Below are 16,349 nucleotides of genomic sequence, written 5' to 3'. Positions count from 1 at the left end.
TTTAACTAAGGGTTCACTCAGTACTATACAGTGGGTTTGGACAAATTTATAACAACTATATATCCATCATTGTGTCATACAGAATATTTTCACTGCCCTTAAAATCCTCTGTGCTCTGTCTGTTCATCCCTCCCCACTACCTGCAACTCTGGCAACCACTGATCTTTTTTAATGTCTCCATAGTTTTGCTTTTTCCAGAATGTCATATATTTGGAATCCTATAGTATGTAGCCTTCTCAGATTGGCTTGTTGTCATTCAGTATTATGAATTTAAGGGTCCTCCATGATTTTTCATGCTTGATAACTCATTTGTATTTAGTGCTAAATAATATTCTGTTGTCTGGATGGACCACAGTTTCTCCATTCACCTACTGAAGAGCATCCTGGTTGCTTCCTTCCAAGTTTGGGTAATTATGAAGGCAGCTGCCATAAACATTCACATGCATGCCATTGTGTGGACATAAGTTTTCATATCCTTTGGGCAGATACCAAGGAGAATAACTGCTGGATCATATGGTAAGAGTATGTTTTGTTTTGTGAGAAACTGCCAAACTCTCATCCAGTGTAACTGTCTATTTTGCACTCCCACCAGCAATGAGTGAGAGTTCCTGTTGCTTCACATCTGTACCAGCATTTGGTGTTGTCGGTGTTCCAAATTTTGGCCATCTGACAGGTCTATAGTGGTACTTGTTGTCTTAATCTGCACTTCCCTGATGACGGTATGATGTAGAGCATCTTTTCATATGCTTATTTGCCATCTGAATTATCTTCTTTAGGACGGTGTTTATTATGGTCCCATTTTTTAATTGAGTTGTTTTCTTATTATTGAGTTTTAAGAGTTCTTTGTATATTTTAGATAACAGTTTATCAGATGTTTATCCTGCAAATATTTTTTCCTAGTCTGTAACTTCTTCACCAGTGCTCTTGATACTGTTTTTCACAGAGCAGATGTTTTTAATTTTAATGAAGTATAGCTTATCAACTTTCCTGTCATGAATCATGTCTTTGGTATTGTATCTAAAAAGGCATCACTGGGGCACCAGGATGGCTCAGTTGGTTAAGCATCTGACTTCTTCAGCTCAAGTCATGATCTCACAGTCAGTGAGTTCGAACCTTGCATTGGAGTCTGTGCTCACAGCTCAGAGCCTGGAGCCTGCTTCAGATTCCGTGTCTCCCTCTTTCTCTCTGCTCCTCCCCTGCTCGTGCTCTATTTCTCAAAAATGAATAAACGTTAAAAAAAAATTTTAAAGGCATCATCATACTCAAAGCCATCTAGATTTTCTCGTATGCTATCTTCTGGGAGTTCTATGGTTTTGTGTTTTACATTTAGATCTATGATCCATTTTGATTAACTTTTGTGAAGAGGGTAAGGCCTTTATTTAAACTGATTATTTTTACATGCAGATGTCTGGTTGTTCCAGAATCTTGTTGAAAATAATATCTTAACTCCATTCTATTTTACCTTGGCTCCTCTGTCAAAATCATTGGCAATATTTATAGGAGTCTGTTTCTGGGATCCCTATTCTGTTCCATCGAACTACTTGTCTTTTCTTTCACCAGCACCACACCATCTTGATTACTATAGCTGGATAATAAGTCTTGAAGTCGGGTAGCATAGTCCTTCAACTTGGTTCTTCTCTTCCAATATTGTGTTGGCTCTTCTCTGTCTTTTGCCCCTCCATATGAAGTTTAGAATTGGTTTGTCAATATCTATAAAATAATTTGCTGGGATTTTTATTGGGTTCCATTACATCTATAGATCAAGTTGGGATGAATTGACATCTTGACAATATTGAATCTTCCTTTCTATGAACATGGGATATCTTTCCCTTATATTTATATCTTGTTCATCAGAATTTTTTAATTTTCTTCACGAAGATCCTCTATTTTATCAGGTTTATTCTTAAATATTTCATTTTGGGGGTGCTAATGTAAATGGTATTGTGTTTTTCATTTCAAATTCCACTTATTCATTGCTGGCATATAGGGAAGCCACTAACTTTTATGTATTAGCCTTGTATCCTTTAACCTTGCTATAAGTACTTATTAACTCCAAGAGGTATTTTTGTTGATTCTTTCAGATTTTCTACATAGATGATCATGTCATCTGTGAATAAAGATAGTTTTATGTCTTCTTTTCCAAATATGCATACCTTTTATATCCTTTTCTTGCCATATTGCATTAAAAAGAGTATTGTGTTGAAAAAGGATAGTTAGAGGGGACATTTTTGCCTTGTACCTGATTTAGGTGGGAAACCTTTGAGTTTCTCGGTATTAAGTGTGATATTAGCTGTAAGTTTTTTGTATATTTTTTAAATCAAGTTGAGAAAATCTCCTCCTTTTCCTAGTTTACTGAGAGTTTGTATTATGAGTGGGTATTGGATTTTGTCAAATGCTTTTTTTGCACCTATTAGTATGATCATGTGATTTCTCTTTTTTTAGTCTGTTGATGTGCTACATTATATCAATTGTTTTTTGAATGTTGAACCAGCCTTGCATACCTGGAATAAATCCCATTTGGTCACAAGTATAAATCACAAGATTTATATATTTCCTCTATACTTTTTTGGATTCTATTTACTAATATTTTGTTGAGTATTTTTATATCTATGTTCATGAGATATATTGGTTTGTAGTTTTCTTTTCCTGTAATGTCTTTGTCTGGTTTTGGTATTAGCATAGTGCTGACCTCATAGAATGAGTTAGAAAGCATTCCCTCTTTTTCTTTTCTCTGGAAGGGATTGTAGATAATTGGTTAAACTTCTTCCTTACCTATGTAACAGAATTCTTCAGGGAACCCATCTGGGCCTGGTCCTTTCTCTTTTAGAAAGCTATAAATATTATTTACTTCCTTAATAGATACAGGCCTATTCAGATCATCTCTTTCCTCTTGTATCTTTCAAGGATGTCATTCATTTCATCTAGGTTATCAAATTTATGAGCATAGAGTTGTTCATAGTATTCCTTTATTATCCTTTTCATTTCCATAGAATCTTTGGTGTTGTTCTTCTTCCATTTTGATATTAGTCATTTGCGTCCTCTCCTTTTTTCTTAGTTAGCCCCACTAGAAGCGTATCAACTTTTCGATCTTTTAAAAGAACTTTTAGTTTCATTGATTTTCTCTATTTCTTGTTTTCAGAGGAAATTGATTATTACTGATTACTACTAATTGTTTCTTTTCTTCTACTTATGTTTTACTTAATTTTCTCTTCTTTTTCTACTTTCCTAAAGTGGAAACTTGTATGATTTATTTTAGATCTCTCTCCTTTTCTAACATATGCATTCAGTGCTATAAATTTTCCTCTAAGCACTGCATCTCACAAATTTTGGTAAGTTGTATTGTCATTTTCATTTAGTTCAAAATATTTTAAATTTTGTCTTGAGATTTTTTTCCCTTGATTCATATGTTATTTAAAAGAGTGTTGTTTAATGTCCACGTATTTTAGGGTTTTCCAGTTATCTTCTGTTATCTTTTGAGAGCAGACATGGTAGGATTCTGTTCTTCTGAATTTGTTAGAGGGTATTTTATGGCCCAGAATGTGGCCTATCTTGGTGAGTGACCCATATGAATATGAGGAAAATGTGCATTCTATGGTGTTGGATGAAACAGTTTGTAGATGTCAATGCTATTAATGTTGATTGCTATTCAATGTTGATTGATGATGTGGTTGAGTTTAACTGTGTCCTTACTGACTTTCTGCCTACCAGATCTGTCTGCTTCTGAGAAAAGGATATTGGCATCTCTAACTACGATACTAGACTCATCTATTTTTTCTACTTTATCAGATTTTGCCTCATGCTCTGTTGTTAGAGGCATGCACATTAAGATTTGTTACATCTTCGGGGTGCCTGGGTGTCTTAGTAGGTTAAGTGGCTGACTCTTGATTTCAGTTCAGATCATGATCTCACGGTTTGTGAGTTTGAGCCCTGCTCAGCAGCACAGAGCCTGCTCAGGACTCACTCTCTCTCCCTCTCTCTGCCCCTCCCCCACACATGCATGTACTTTCTGTCTCTCTCAAAATAAATAAATAAACATTAAAAAAAAAAAAGGAATTGTTACATCTCCTTGAGGAGTTGACTTCTTTATCATTATGTAATGTCCTTCTTTTTCCTTGATAACTTACCTTCCTTTGAAGTCTAGTCTGTCTGAAATTACATGGCTGTGCCTGCTTTCTTTTGATTAGTGCTAGCATGGTGTATTTTCTTTATCCATTTACTTTCCATATATGTGTGTCTTTACATTTAAAGTGGGTTTCTTGTAGACAACATATAATTGATTCTTGTGGGGTTTTTTTAATGTTTTATTTATTTTCGAGGAGGAGGCGCTGACAGAAACAAGAGGATCTGAAGTGGGCTCCATGCTGACAGTGCAGAACCAGATGCAGGGGTAGAACTCATGAACCATGAGATCATGACCTGAGCTGAAGTCAGAAGCTTAACCGACTGAGCCACCCAGGTGCCCCATGGCTCATGTTTTTTCATCCACTATGACAATCTCTCTTTTATTTGTTGTACTTAGACCCCTGACATTCAAAGTAACTGTTGATATAGTTGAATTAATATGTACCATACTCATTACTATTTTCTATTTGTTGTCCTAGGTCTTTGTTCCTATTTTTTTGTTTTCCTTTTTTTTCTGGATTTTGTGCTCTTTAAAAAAGTTTTTTTTACATTTATTTATTTTTGAGAGACAGAGACAGAGCACCAAAGGGGGAGGGGCAGAGAGAGAAGGATACATAGAATCTAAAGCAGACTCCAGGCTCTGAACATGACTTTTATGCTCTTAATTAAGCTTTTCATGTGATTCCATTTTTTTCTGCTTTCTTAGCAGATCCATTATATTTCTTTTTTTTTTTAAATCATTATCCTAGAGTTGCAATATACATTTACAATATTAATCCATATCCATTTTCAAATAACATTATGCCACAACATGGGTAATGTGAGTACCTTGTAATAACAAAATAATTCTAATCCCTTCCTCTCATCCCTTGTACCTGTTACTAATTTTATTTATACGTAAGGATAAATATATATGTCCATAATACATATATGTATACAAGTATATGTAAGTATATGTATGTGTATATATACACACATATATGCATGATATATAATTAAACACATTATTGCTCTTGTTAGTTTTTATATGTGCTGCCGAAGCGAGCACTTGCTATTGTTATTCTGAACAAACTGTTGTCTTTTAGAGCAATTAATAATAAGAAAAATAAAAGTTTTTATTTTATCTTCACTTCTTACTTCTTATTTTCCTTCTCTCCAAAGAACTTGTTTTAAAATTTCTTGCAAGGCAGATCTACTGGCAACAAATTCCCTGAATTTTTGTTTAATTAAGAAAGTCTTTGGAGCACCTGTATGGCTCAATCAGAAGAACATGTGACTCTGATCTCAGGGTTTTAAGTTCGAGCCCCATGTTGGGTGTAGACGTTACTTAAAAATTTAAAAATCTTAAAAAAAAAAAAAAAACAAGTCTTTATTTCTCCTTCCCTTTTGAGAGATCATTTTGCAGGGTTCAGAATTCTAGGTTCTTTTTCCTGTCTAGGGGTTTTTCCTGTCAACATTTTAAATATTTCACACCATTCCCTTCTTGCTTGCATGGTTTCTGAGGAGAAATCAGATGTAATTCTTATCTTTGTTCCTCTGTAGGTAAGATTCCCCCCACCCCCGGCTTCTTTAACAATTTTTCTTTATCTTTGATTTTTCTATAATTTGAATATGGTATGTCAAAGTAGAATTGGGGGTTTTTTGACATTTATTCTACTTAGTGTTTTCTGAACTTCTGGGTCTCTTTGATGTCTGTCATTAATTGGGGGAAATTCTCAATCATTATTGTTTCAAATATTTCTTTTTTCCTTTCTCCCTTTCTTCTCCTCCTGGAATTCTCATTGTGTGTATGTTACACCTTTTGTAGTTGTCCTGCATTCCTTGGGTACTCTGTCTTGGGTGTTTTTCAGCCTTCTCTGGCATTTTGTTCAGGGGATTCTATTGAGATATCCTCAATTCACAGATTCTCTCCTCAACTGTGTCCTGTCTACTGATAAGCCCATCAAAGCTATTCTTCATTTCTCTTATAGTGTTTTCATCTCTAGAATTTCTTTTTGGTTCTTTCTTAGGCTTTCCATCTCTCTGCTTACATTTTGCCCATCAGTTCTTTCATGCTGTCTCCTTTATTTATTATAGCCCTTAGCATATTAATCAGCTGCTTTAAACTCCTTATCTGATAATTCCAACATCCCTGCCATGTCTGTTTCTGATGTTTGCTCTGTAGCTTCAAACTATATTATTTTGCCTTTTGGTATGCTTTGCTGATTGCCAGGCATGGTAAGTAGGCCTTTAGTAATGTAGTGGTGAGTTGTGAGGAGAAGGGACGCCTTCTACTGTGGTCCTGTCTCAGTCTTAGTGAGCCTGTGCCTCTGGATTGAGAACTTCACTAGAGTATCTCAGAAGGTTTTTTCCTCTCCCTTTGTGTGCAAGAGAATGATTGAAGTGGGTGGATTTGGGTATTTCCTTTCCCCAGGTCAGTTAGGCTCTAATAATATTCCAGCAGGTTAGCCTCTGGCTAACAAGTTTCCCCAAGGACAAGCTTTGTTAAGAAGGACAGAGCACTGTAGCTATTTCAAAATGATTCCATTTCTGGGTGCCTGAGTGGGTCAGTCAGTTGAGCGGCCGACTTCAGCTCAGGTCATTATCTCATGGTTCGTGGGTTCAAGCCCCGCGTCAGGCTCTGCCTGTGCTGACAGCTCAGAGCCTGGAGCCTGCTTTGAATTCTTTGTCTCCCTCTCTCTCTGACCCTCCCCTACTCACTCTGTCTCTCAAAAATAAATTAAAAAGCATATAAGAAAATACTTTTCAAAATGATTCCATTTCTCCTCCCTGTGTCAGAAGGCCAAGGAGGGTTTTCTCTGACACATTCTATGGGAACCTGGTGGAGCTCCTAGAGGTAAATCTCACAACGCTCTGGCATCCTTCTATGACTGGGTTCCTGGAGTTTTAATTCTCAGTGTAGTCTGTACCGCCTCTCCATCAGCAATTATCAGTTGCAGTTCAGATTTTCCTGTCTTGGCACTGGCCTCCGCAGTGCTTCCTGCCTCAGTCTCCACTCCAATAAGTTTCTCTTTCCAAGTTTATTCCAGTCTGTATTTGCCTGACTTTCCAGTCTTGAAGGCATCTGCTTGCCTGTGTCCTCTCCTGTCTTCCAGAGCCAAGAAGAGTTGTTGATTTTTCAGTCTGTCCAGTTTTTTACTTGTTGGTAGGATGGTGTAGTAACTTCCAAGCTTCTTATATGTGGACCCAGAAGCCATAAGTACACTCCTTCCACTCTTCCTATTACAAGTCTACCAGAAAGAACCCTCTTCCCTTGTTGGCTAGCAAGATTTGGGGAGTCCTCAAGGACTTCAAGATACCACCTTCTCCACACCATCCTGAAGAGACACTGAAGCCAGCCACATTGCTCCCAGCCGTGCTCCAGGGAAAAGGCAGGGAGGGAGACAGACACTTGGGGTGGGGGTGGGGGGGCGGTCATATACAAAGAAGGTACAGATTTCAGGTTTTCTTAATCACTTTAATTGGAGATTCGAACCCTGTAAACCATCATTCAAGCCTAGGTCTGTGGGACAGCATCTGGTTCTTGAGGCCAGGGGAGAAATGCCTAACAGGTTGGAAAAGGGAGTCCCCCCGCCCTCCCGTCCCTGGTCTTTAATTCCAGAGTAATTCCAGCAAATGATAGCTGCTCAGTAAGCCTTAAAATAACTGTTAATGTTACCAAGCTGTAAACTCCTTTCTTCTGATGCAAAATCTTCTTCCTATTTGGGAGGCTCTGTCACAAAATATGTGGGATCAAAGTACACCTCTGCACCTGCACTCAACATCTACAAGTAGGATGCTTCTTGATGCAGTCACTGAACTGGCTGCAGAAACACTCAGGCCTGGAGAAGTGCACTCCCTCCCGAGTTTGCTCACGGGGCCAACCCATTATCCCCTCCATCAGGCATCAGCATGGTCCCAGACCCTATTCTGAGAGGCTGTACTCCCACCAAAGACCAAATGCCCACTGCTTGATTTCCACGACCAGAGTTCTTTGAGGCCCCGACATAGGGCTGAACTGCAATTTGCAAAGCTGTGTACGATAACAGCCATTATAGTAACCTTGATTTTTTATCTGCTGTTCTTCTTAAGAACAATTGAAAACACCTTCACGGTAATGATACCATCAGGTTTGCCTTCTCACCAACCCCAAAAAGAGGAAAGGGGGCAAACCCCTTCCCTTAAAAGGAAACATGGGGCCTGGAGAGGTCAAGGACTTGTTGCCCATCAGGGCAAAGGGCTATGGAGGGCTCCCATCTTCTCTGGCTGGATTCTATTTCCAAAATGCTGGAGCACAAAGATTTGACAGTTTTTCTGCATTTTTCTTATTTGTTTCTTTTCCCTCTTTCCCATAAGGGCATCTCTAGACTTGGGACTCTGCCCCTCACCTACCCCCCCGCCCCCAGTCTTCCCCATCTTCCTCCAGCCCAGAGCAGATAGCACCTGATCTTGCAAGAGCTCCCATTGTCCTCATGCCCCTGTCTGGGCTCCAAGCTCTATTGGGTGGAAGATACCACATAGGCTGTGGCGATGTATTTCTTGCCATTTCCGTAGGTGGACTTGTCCCAGGTATAGGTCTGGATGGCCAAGGGGTATCCACCCAGGCTTAACTGGCACCTGTGGGGAAGGACAGCCAAGTCAGAGGGGCCACTGCGTCTCTCCACGCCCATCCCGTGGCCGGGAAGATTAAGTCCCGACCCATGCAGAAGGGCTCCACCCAGACCTGAACAGCCTTTAAGAGACCTGCCACAGCCTTCTTCAGCCACTGACTCCAGCTCCCCAGGCACAGTCAGCCCTTCAAAATCTGTGCCTTATTTTCTGTCTTCCTAAAGAACACTGCTCCTCATCTCTCCCAGAACAGCAGTCTAAAATCTCAGATGCTAGGGCTGAACCCCCAGAAATGAAATGTCTTGTTAGGGTTTCAGAACTAGTAAGACCCAAAGTCCTCAAATGCTGGAAGGCATGAAGCCCCATGGCTTCTAGCTATACCCTCTGGGATGTCGGGTTCCCAGTAGGAGCCTTGGGGGCCAAAGAGAGAGGCCGGGGTGCCAGGGCAGCTCCATTTTCTCACTGTTTTTTTTTTCTTAGTGTTTATTTTTGAGAGACAGAACATGAGCAGGGGAGGGGCAGAGAGAGAGGGAGACAAAGAATCCAAAGCAGACTCCATCCAGGCTCTGAGCTGTCAGCACAGAGCCCAACACAGGGCCCAAACTCACAAGCCGTGAGATCCTGACCTGATCCCAAGTCAGATGCTTAACTGACTGCGCCACCCAGGGGCCCCTGGCAACCACCAGTTTTATCTAACAACTCCATTGCCCAAGTGAGAAAACTGAGGTCCAGAAGGGTGATCCATCCACAGAGTCACAGAACCCAGCTGTCCTGACTGTCCTGGCTGAGGACAGCATGTGGGTGGCCCGTACTTACACTTTGCCTGGCCTGGCGATGAAGCACAGGGAGTAGAGTGCAAACTCAAACTCAGGGCTGCTGCCGATGAAGGCTGAGCCCACCTCCTTGTAGTAGCCGTCCCAGTTGAACTGCATGGCCAACACGTCGGGGTAAGAATCCCACTGCAGAGAGGAGCAAAGAGGGCCTGGTGAAAACCACAGAGTGGGGCCTGACAAAGACAGGTGGCAAACGGTAGCAGCCAGCCAAGATTTGTTGACAGGCTCTGTGAGTCTCCTGGGGAGGCTGGGTTCTTCACATCGACAGAGAGACGGTCTGCCCTGCCCAGGTGTCACACCCCCGGTCTGGAGCTGCCAGCGTGCATCTCCCAGAGAGGCCAGAGCCAACACTCCTGTGACCAACGCTGGGACAGCCGGAGCTCTAACTGGGTCTTGAGGCCATCACGTGTGGAGGAGGAGGACAATTTATTGCCCCCAGATTATTTCCTGGCACAGGGCAGCAAAGGTTTCTTTTTATAAAATGTAAGGGGTTGAACTCCAACTAGCCAGGCTGAAACCTTTAGCCAAGGCCATGCTCTAAGGAAATTCAGGCAGGGGGTAATTGCACAGCTTTGAGAGCAGTCTTCCCCTCGGAGAATCCCCCCCCCCCCCCCCCCCCCCCCCCCCCCCCCCCCCCCCCCCCCCCCCCCCCCCCCCCCCCCCCCCCCCCCCCCCGCAGCCTCCCATCCAGAGATGGTATTGTCTGCCTCCTGCCTGTCCTCTGCAGTCTGGAGCCTTCTGTGTTTGGAAGAGGATCTCGGGTCAGGATGTGCTCTCCATCTGATAGGGAAGTCATGTTCACAGTCCCCACTAGGTGGCCAGTGAGAGGCATGTCTGGCTGTTTGCAGTGCAGAGTGAGGGCAGAAAGTCTGACCACTAACAAGGTTTCTTCAGCCCATGGGGTCAGCACTCAGTACTCACAGGACCATCGTAGATGTGACTGTAATAGTCAACCAGGCCCTCCTTCTCCTGCATGTAGAAGCGGATCCAGTTATGGAAGCCAGTGACTTTGCCTTTTTTGACTTCACCTATAATACGGAGTTCAAGGTGGGTGATCTGGGCCTCCCCTCTGACCTCCCATGCCAAGGCTGTCCCCCTTCTTCAGGCTTTGGCTTATAGAATGCACACCTGCTCAGTCTCTCGGCCTGACTTCCCAGATTCCCACACATCCCTAACTCTCACCCAGGAAAGCCTCCCCCCAAAGCTTTCAGCTCAAGCCCCTGGGAGAACTCCTCCTCCTGGATGGCCCTGGTGATCATCTTGGGGTACTCCTCTCAGCCGTCTCCCCCATAGCAAGCCAAATCTGATGGGAGTTTTATGGGGTGGGGCAGTGGGGGGAAAGACCAGGGCCCTCTTGGAAAGCTGAAGACCATCCAGAGGTAGACAACCATACCCCCCCCCCCAAAACACATCTCCCTTCTTATGTGTGCCCTTTGCAAGCCCAGTATCTGATCTTCTTTCCTCTTCAGATATTCCAGAAGAGACCGTTCTTCAAAAATAGCTCCTCAGACCATTTCCTTTCAGCTTGGGAGCGGACATGTCCCTCCCTGTTAGCTGGCGTGGCTGCCCATTCAGCAGTGCCCAGTGCTGCCCCTACTCCTGAGGGAAGTTTTCTCTCTTCATTCCTCCAACTCTTTCTTTCCAAGCAGAGTAATCCCACCTGAAAAGACGTGTTCAAAGCCACTTGAGTCTCCCTCTTCATTGCCTCTTGAATAGAGCCCAAACCACATGTTCTTCAGGTCGCTGACAAATTCTTGTTCTGAGCTGTAGCGATCTGCAGAGAGGAACACACAGGACTTAGGAGAGGGGAAGTGGGACCAGGTCCTGGGAAGCAGGGAAGGGCCACCTGCTCCAGTGCATCAAGAGACACACAGGTTCAACCATCAAATATATTCAGTTGTCCGTTCAGTAACTATCCACAGTGCACCTGTTCTGTGCCAAGCCAGAGCTATAGGCTGAGGATTCGGCAGGGAAAGGAAAGGACAAGATCTTCATGGTTTCCATTCCGGTGAAGAGACAAATAATAAACAAACAATATAATTGCAGATAACTGCCATAAAGAAAATAAAGCAGATTATCCCATGATGACTGCAGGTGGGGAGGGGGTAGAGGGCTCTTTGAGAAAGGAAGATCAGAAAGGCCTCTCAGAGAAGGCAGCACTAATCAGAGACCTCAAGGAGTCAGCCATGGAAAATCTGGGGGAAAGGGAGCAGCAGGCACAAGACTCCAAGATGACTCGGGCTTCATGTTCAGAGCGAAGAGAAAGTCAGTGTGGCCAGAGCACAGTGGGCTTCTGGGGAGAGTGGTCAGAGAGGAGGTCTGAGAGGTAAGGAGGGCTCCCCCACTCCCAACACACAAGCCATGGCAAGAAAGCTGGGCATTAGCCAAAAAGTAGTCATACAAAAATATTTTAGATGTACTGAGTACATTCTATGTGCCCGCACTGTTTTGAGTGCTTTCAGTCCTCACACTGACGGTTCATATAAAGTTGATGCTAGTTATCCTCAATTTAGAAATGAGGAAATTGAGGTAGACCTAGGCTGTGTAACTCACACAAGATCACGAGGTTAATAAAAGGTAGACACGGCACTTGAGCCCACATGATCGTTACCGACATCAACTGGTCTCTCAACTACTTTATAGCTTCTGAGAGGAGAAAGAGCCACTGAAAGGTTCTAAGCAGGGAAATTATGTGATAGCTTTGTTTCTAAAGGCTCACTCTGGTTGTGTAGGTAAAAAGCCAGTAGAGACACCAGTTTTGAGACTAAGGCTTTGTCCAGGTCCAAAACCATGGTGACAGCCATGGAGGAGGGGTGAGAAGCAGGCACACCGAGGACAGATTCTGAAGGAGGATGTGACGGACATTACTGATGGAGGAGTTGGAGGTGAGGAGCCGTGAAGTAAAGAGAAGAATCAAATCGAACTCCTGGGGTCTGGGCCTGAGCGTTGGGATAAGCTACGGTGTCACTGATGGGATGGCGCAGCCTGAGGAAGGAGGTCTGGAAGAGGTGGGAAGCGTGTTCTCTCCACACTAAGTCCTGAGTAGATGGCGTGAGAGAGCCATGTGAGATGGCAGAGATGCAGTGGGGCCAAGGGGAAAGTTAGGGTTGGAGCTCTAATATAGGATATCCACTGTCTGCTGCTCAGAACCGTGTGTGGAGGATACCAAACTAGACATCTTCTGTCCTTCCAAGGACTTAAAACACAGTTGGAAAACAAGACAGAATACGAAATAAGAGAATGGTTTTACAATCTGAATGGCTACCATTTACCCGGTGCCCGGCTTTCCATTCCATGCTTTACATGCATTAATCCTCCAAGACCCCATTCACAAATAAGGCTCTGACAGGGAAGATAATTTGCTCAGGGTCAATCCACTAACAAGTGGCAGGATCTCTCTGGCTTAGGGCGGTTTGGGGCTACCCCCCCCCAAACCCTTGACTTCTGAGGAGATGCTGAAAGCCCGAAGTGAGCCTGGGAGGGGCCGCTTCAGCCATGTGGGACATAAGCTAGAACTGGGAGGACAGTCTGGATTTGGACAGGGAGAGAGGTGAGGACAGGATAAGTAAGGAACAGCCTGGCCTCAGTATCAGAGCCCTGGGTCCCAGGGAACTCACGGCTTCCCTCGTGGTCTCAGGTCAACTAGCCTGTGCGAGCCTCTGCTTCTCTCCTCTGACAAGCTGGAGGGCTGCCTTGACCTCCAAGACTCTCTCCTGTGTTTACTACAGAGGAGCACCAGGGGGCGGTGCCGGATCGCGCCCTCTTCACAAGGATCGCTTGTGTGGCACCGGCTTTACCTAAAAACTGCATGTGACCGAACTCTTAAGGGAAGGTGGGCAGATGGGATGCAGCAGCTCTGAGCGGAGGAAAGACCTGGACAGAGCTGCCCACGAGGCAAAGCCCAGCTGCCTGGAGTTCACGAGAGGGATCTGCAGGACACTAACAAACACAACCCCATGCCAAAACGTCCTGCGGCTCAACCCTTTTTTGGTCTGATTCGAATGTATCCCTATCTGGAACCACTCCAACCAGAACCTCTCCCAGTAGAACGTCCCTCTCTGAACTTCTGATGATTTTCTGTTGCTGTTTCCCCAGAAAAAATGTGGAGGGAGCCAAGGTCCTTCCTGGACCCAGAGCACAAGGAGGGAGGAGAATGAGGTACCCTACGCCCCTGGGAAGTGGCGCTGGCCCTGGGATCAGCTGAAGTGGGGTGGAGTGGGGTGACCCCATCCTGCAGAGACCCCGAGACTGAAGCAGCAAGTGGCAGGTATAAACGAGGCAGCTAAGGGTAAATCAAAAGAGAAGTGACCTCCAAAGTCAGACAGAGGCTTTCCTCAGCTCCTTGGGGCCACGGTCTCTCCCAGGCTCCTCTCTGGCCCTTTCCACTGCTGCCACATGGTCCCCACCTGCTCTCTTTACCTCCCCGCCATGGAGCCACAGGGCTGACAGGCTCTCCTGCAGACACCCGAGTTTTCAGCACTGCCTGGGGAAGCACACTCACTCTGGTGACGGAGGAAGCCATAGAGTTCCTTCATGACCGCCGTCTTCATGACCTCTCTGAGGAAGGCATCCTGCTCGGCCAGCTGCTGCGCGCTGAAGTGCTCCCCATGGCCTGTGGCCCGCTGGTAGTTGTTGAGGAGGTTGATGAAGGCTGCGTAGGTCGGCTTGGAAAACAGCTTCTCGTTGACGTATGTGAAGAGCCTGGGAAAGGCAGGGGGTGCCCACTGAGAGGCCGGAACATGGAGCAGAAACCCCCACAGGAACTGCCAGACAGGCCGGAGCAGGCATTTGAGGGATGGGTTGGGGAGCAGAGTGGGGACTCCAGACGCTCTCCAAGGGCGTACACAAGGTCACTCTTCTTCCCCTTGACCTCTTGGAAGGTCAGTTCTATTATCCGCCCAGTCAGTCACAGAAACCCTCCCAACTGGACATCACAGTCCCTCAAGATGCCTTTATTTGTCTCTGGAGACCTATTTTTCTTTTCCTCTTCCTTTGATCCTGTCTGCCTTGAGGAGAGAAGGGCTGAGGCCAGGAAGGAAGCAAAGCCAGGGTTGGGAGCAGGAGATGGGCCTTTGCAGGACGAGGAGTGAAGAGGACTCACGGCTCTGGGCAGCGGTCCACTTGGTCTCGGGTCTCTGAGGGCGAGATGCGGTTTTGGCTGTTGATAATGATGTCTTCCTTCTGGGCTTTGTTGGTGTCTGCCCTGTAGATCTTCTCAGAGATGCTCTGCAGCTCCTCCTTGGTTATGGCGTCACTACTGTAGGAGAAGCCCTCTAGGAGGAATTGGAGAAGGGGGGCATCTCAGCCCAAGGCAGGCCTTGGGGGAGGTAGCAATCTGTGTGCCCCTTCTCCTGGGCAACTCCCAGAAGCCAGCAGCCAGGGAGACACGCTGCATGGGTCACCCTCGTGGTTGGAGGGGAGGGGCCTGAGGCCTAAAGGCTACTTAAAATCACAAGGCCTTGCCCACAGAATGTCCACAAAATGTCCACACTGCCCCCTCCTCTGCGGAGGTTCTCAAACTTTGGACTGCACCAGAATCACCTGGAGGGCTTGTTAAAACAGGTCAGTGGGCCCCACCCCGAGGGTTTCTGACAGTAGGTCTGGGGGGAAAGCCCTAGAGTTTGCATTTCTAATAAATCCCTACGTGTTCCTGGTGCTGCTGCGGGGTCCAGGGACCACGCCCGGACAACTACGGCTCTGGAGATTTCCTCCGTGTCTGGGGCTGTGCCAAAAGGAGCAGGAGACTGACCGTGGCCACACAGGCTCTCGAAATCCTTGCAGCAGTTCCCAAACTCTGGGCAGCGGGCATCGCAGTGGCATGGCTGGTGCCTGTCGAAGGCCTCCTGGCAACGGTCCCGACAGGAGCTGGGCGCCGAATACAGGTCTGAGAAGACAGGAGAGGGTGATGTGTGTCGGTGGAGACCGCTAGAGGGCGCTCCTACCGTCCAGCGGCCGGTTCAGTGCCCTCTCTCTCCACCCTCCAGCCTCGCCTTCCTGCACTCCTATTCCAGATCTCCAGGGAAGGAAAACAAACAAGCTAAATTGGTGCACACCCTTTGCAGTCCCAGTCCGGAAGCCCTTTCTGAGGAGCCGAACTCTACTTTCTGGCCTGTTGTTTTTATAATCTTCCCACTCTAAAAATACAATCTCTTCCCCTTCCCTCCATGGGCCTCAGACTCCCTTTCCTGCCTCCACCCCAGGCTGCGAGGCCAGGCCTCTTACGGCTTCCAGGTGCTGGGTTGTGGGGGGAAGGGGTCTGTCTGGTTTAGGCCTGGGCCTGTGACCGCGGGGATGGCTGCCTCCTCCCTGTCACCCTTTCATGCCCCCCCTCCGCCAGCCCGAAGGCCCTGCTTTAGGAAGGCACACTCACGGCTCACTGGGGCCTCCTCAGTCTCTTCCTCCAGCTCCAGGAATGGCTCTGGCTCCACTGTAGGTCAGAGAAGGAAAGTCAACAACCACCTCTGAGGGGTCCCTTCCCTTTATCTGGGTCCTCAGTTCCCCCAGCCTCAGGGACAAGCAGTGCAGTGGAAGAGAATGCAAAACAGGGGGTAAGGCTCAGTGGATTAAGCCTCACAGGAAGAAGGAGACAGACTGAAGATGGCTGAGAACTGTTATAAAAAGTAAAAAGGATTTCCGCGAGTGAAAACCCTTTCTTGCCACTTTACCATTCAGGTATTCGGTGGGATCAGCTGAAGGGGGAGACCTATTTGTATTTGCTCCTCTGTGTAAAGGGAAGGGGTGGTGGCAGGAGCCCGTGCCTTCTGGATTGAAAATTCTGATTTTCGTAGGACTTTGCTTTAGTGTAAG

The 16,349-nt window shown here is 45.8% G+C and overlaps 1 protein-coding gene across 4 annotated transcripts in view; it reads right to left on the bottom strand.

Annotated features, from left to right (window-relative positions):
* Positions 1-8,507: 8,507 nt before the first annotated feature.
* Positions 8,508-16,349, bottom strand: part of ENDOU (endonuclease, poly(U) specific) — a 25,869-nt gene continuing 18,027 nt past the window's right edge. For all 4 annotated transcript variants that reach the window (XM_029954315.1, XM_029954313.1, XM_029954316.1 and 1 more), the window contains 8 exons: positions 15,913-15,969; positions 15,292-15,426; positions 14,644-14,815; positions 14,044-14,243; positions 11,203-11,316; positions 10,464-10,570; positions 9,526-9,668; positions 8,508-8,718 (listed from right to left, as the gene is read on the bottom strand). In XM_029954315.1, coding sequence (XP_029810175.1) covers positions 8,598-8,718; positions 9,526-9,668; positions 10,464-10,570; positions 11,203-11,316; positions 14,044-14,243; positions 14,644-14,815; positions 15,292-15,426; positions 15,913-15,969 — 1,049 coding nt within the window. In that variant the 3' untranslated portion in view covers positions 8,508-8,597. The remainder of the gene's footprint in view (positions 8,719-9,525; positions 9,669-10,463; positions 10,571-11,202; positions 11,317-14,043; positions 14,244-14,643; positions 14,816-15,291; positions 15,427-15,912; positions 15,970-16,349) is intronic.

This window comes from Suricata suricatta, chromosome 10, assembly GCF_006229205.1.
Source record: "Suricata suricatta isolate VVHF042 chromosome 10, meerkat_22Aug2017_6uvM2_HiC, whole genome shotgun sequence".
Classification (NCBI taxonomy): domain Eukaryota; kingdom Metazoa; phylum Chordata; class Mammalia; order Carnivora; family Herpestidae; genus Suricata; species Suricata suricatta.
Note: the sequence above shows the minus strand (reverse complement) of the source record. Positions and strands in the feature narration are given on the sequence as shown.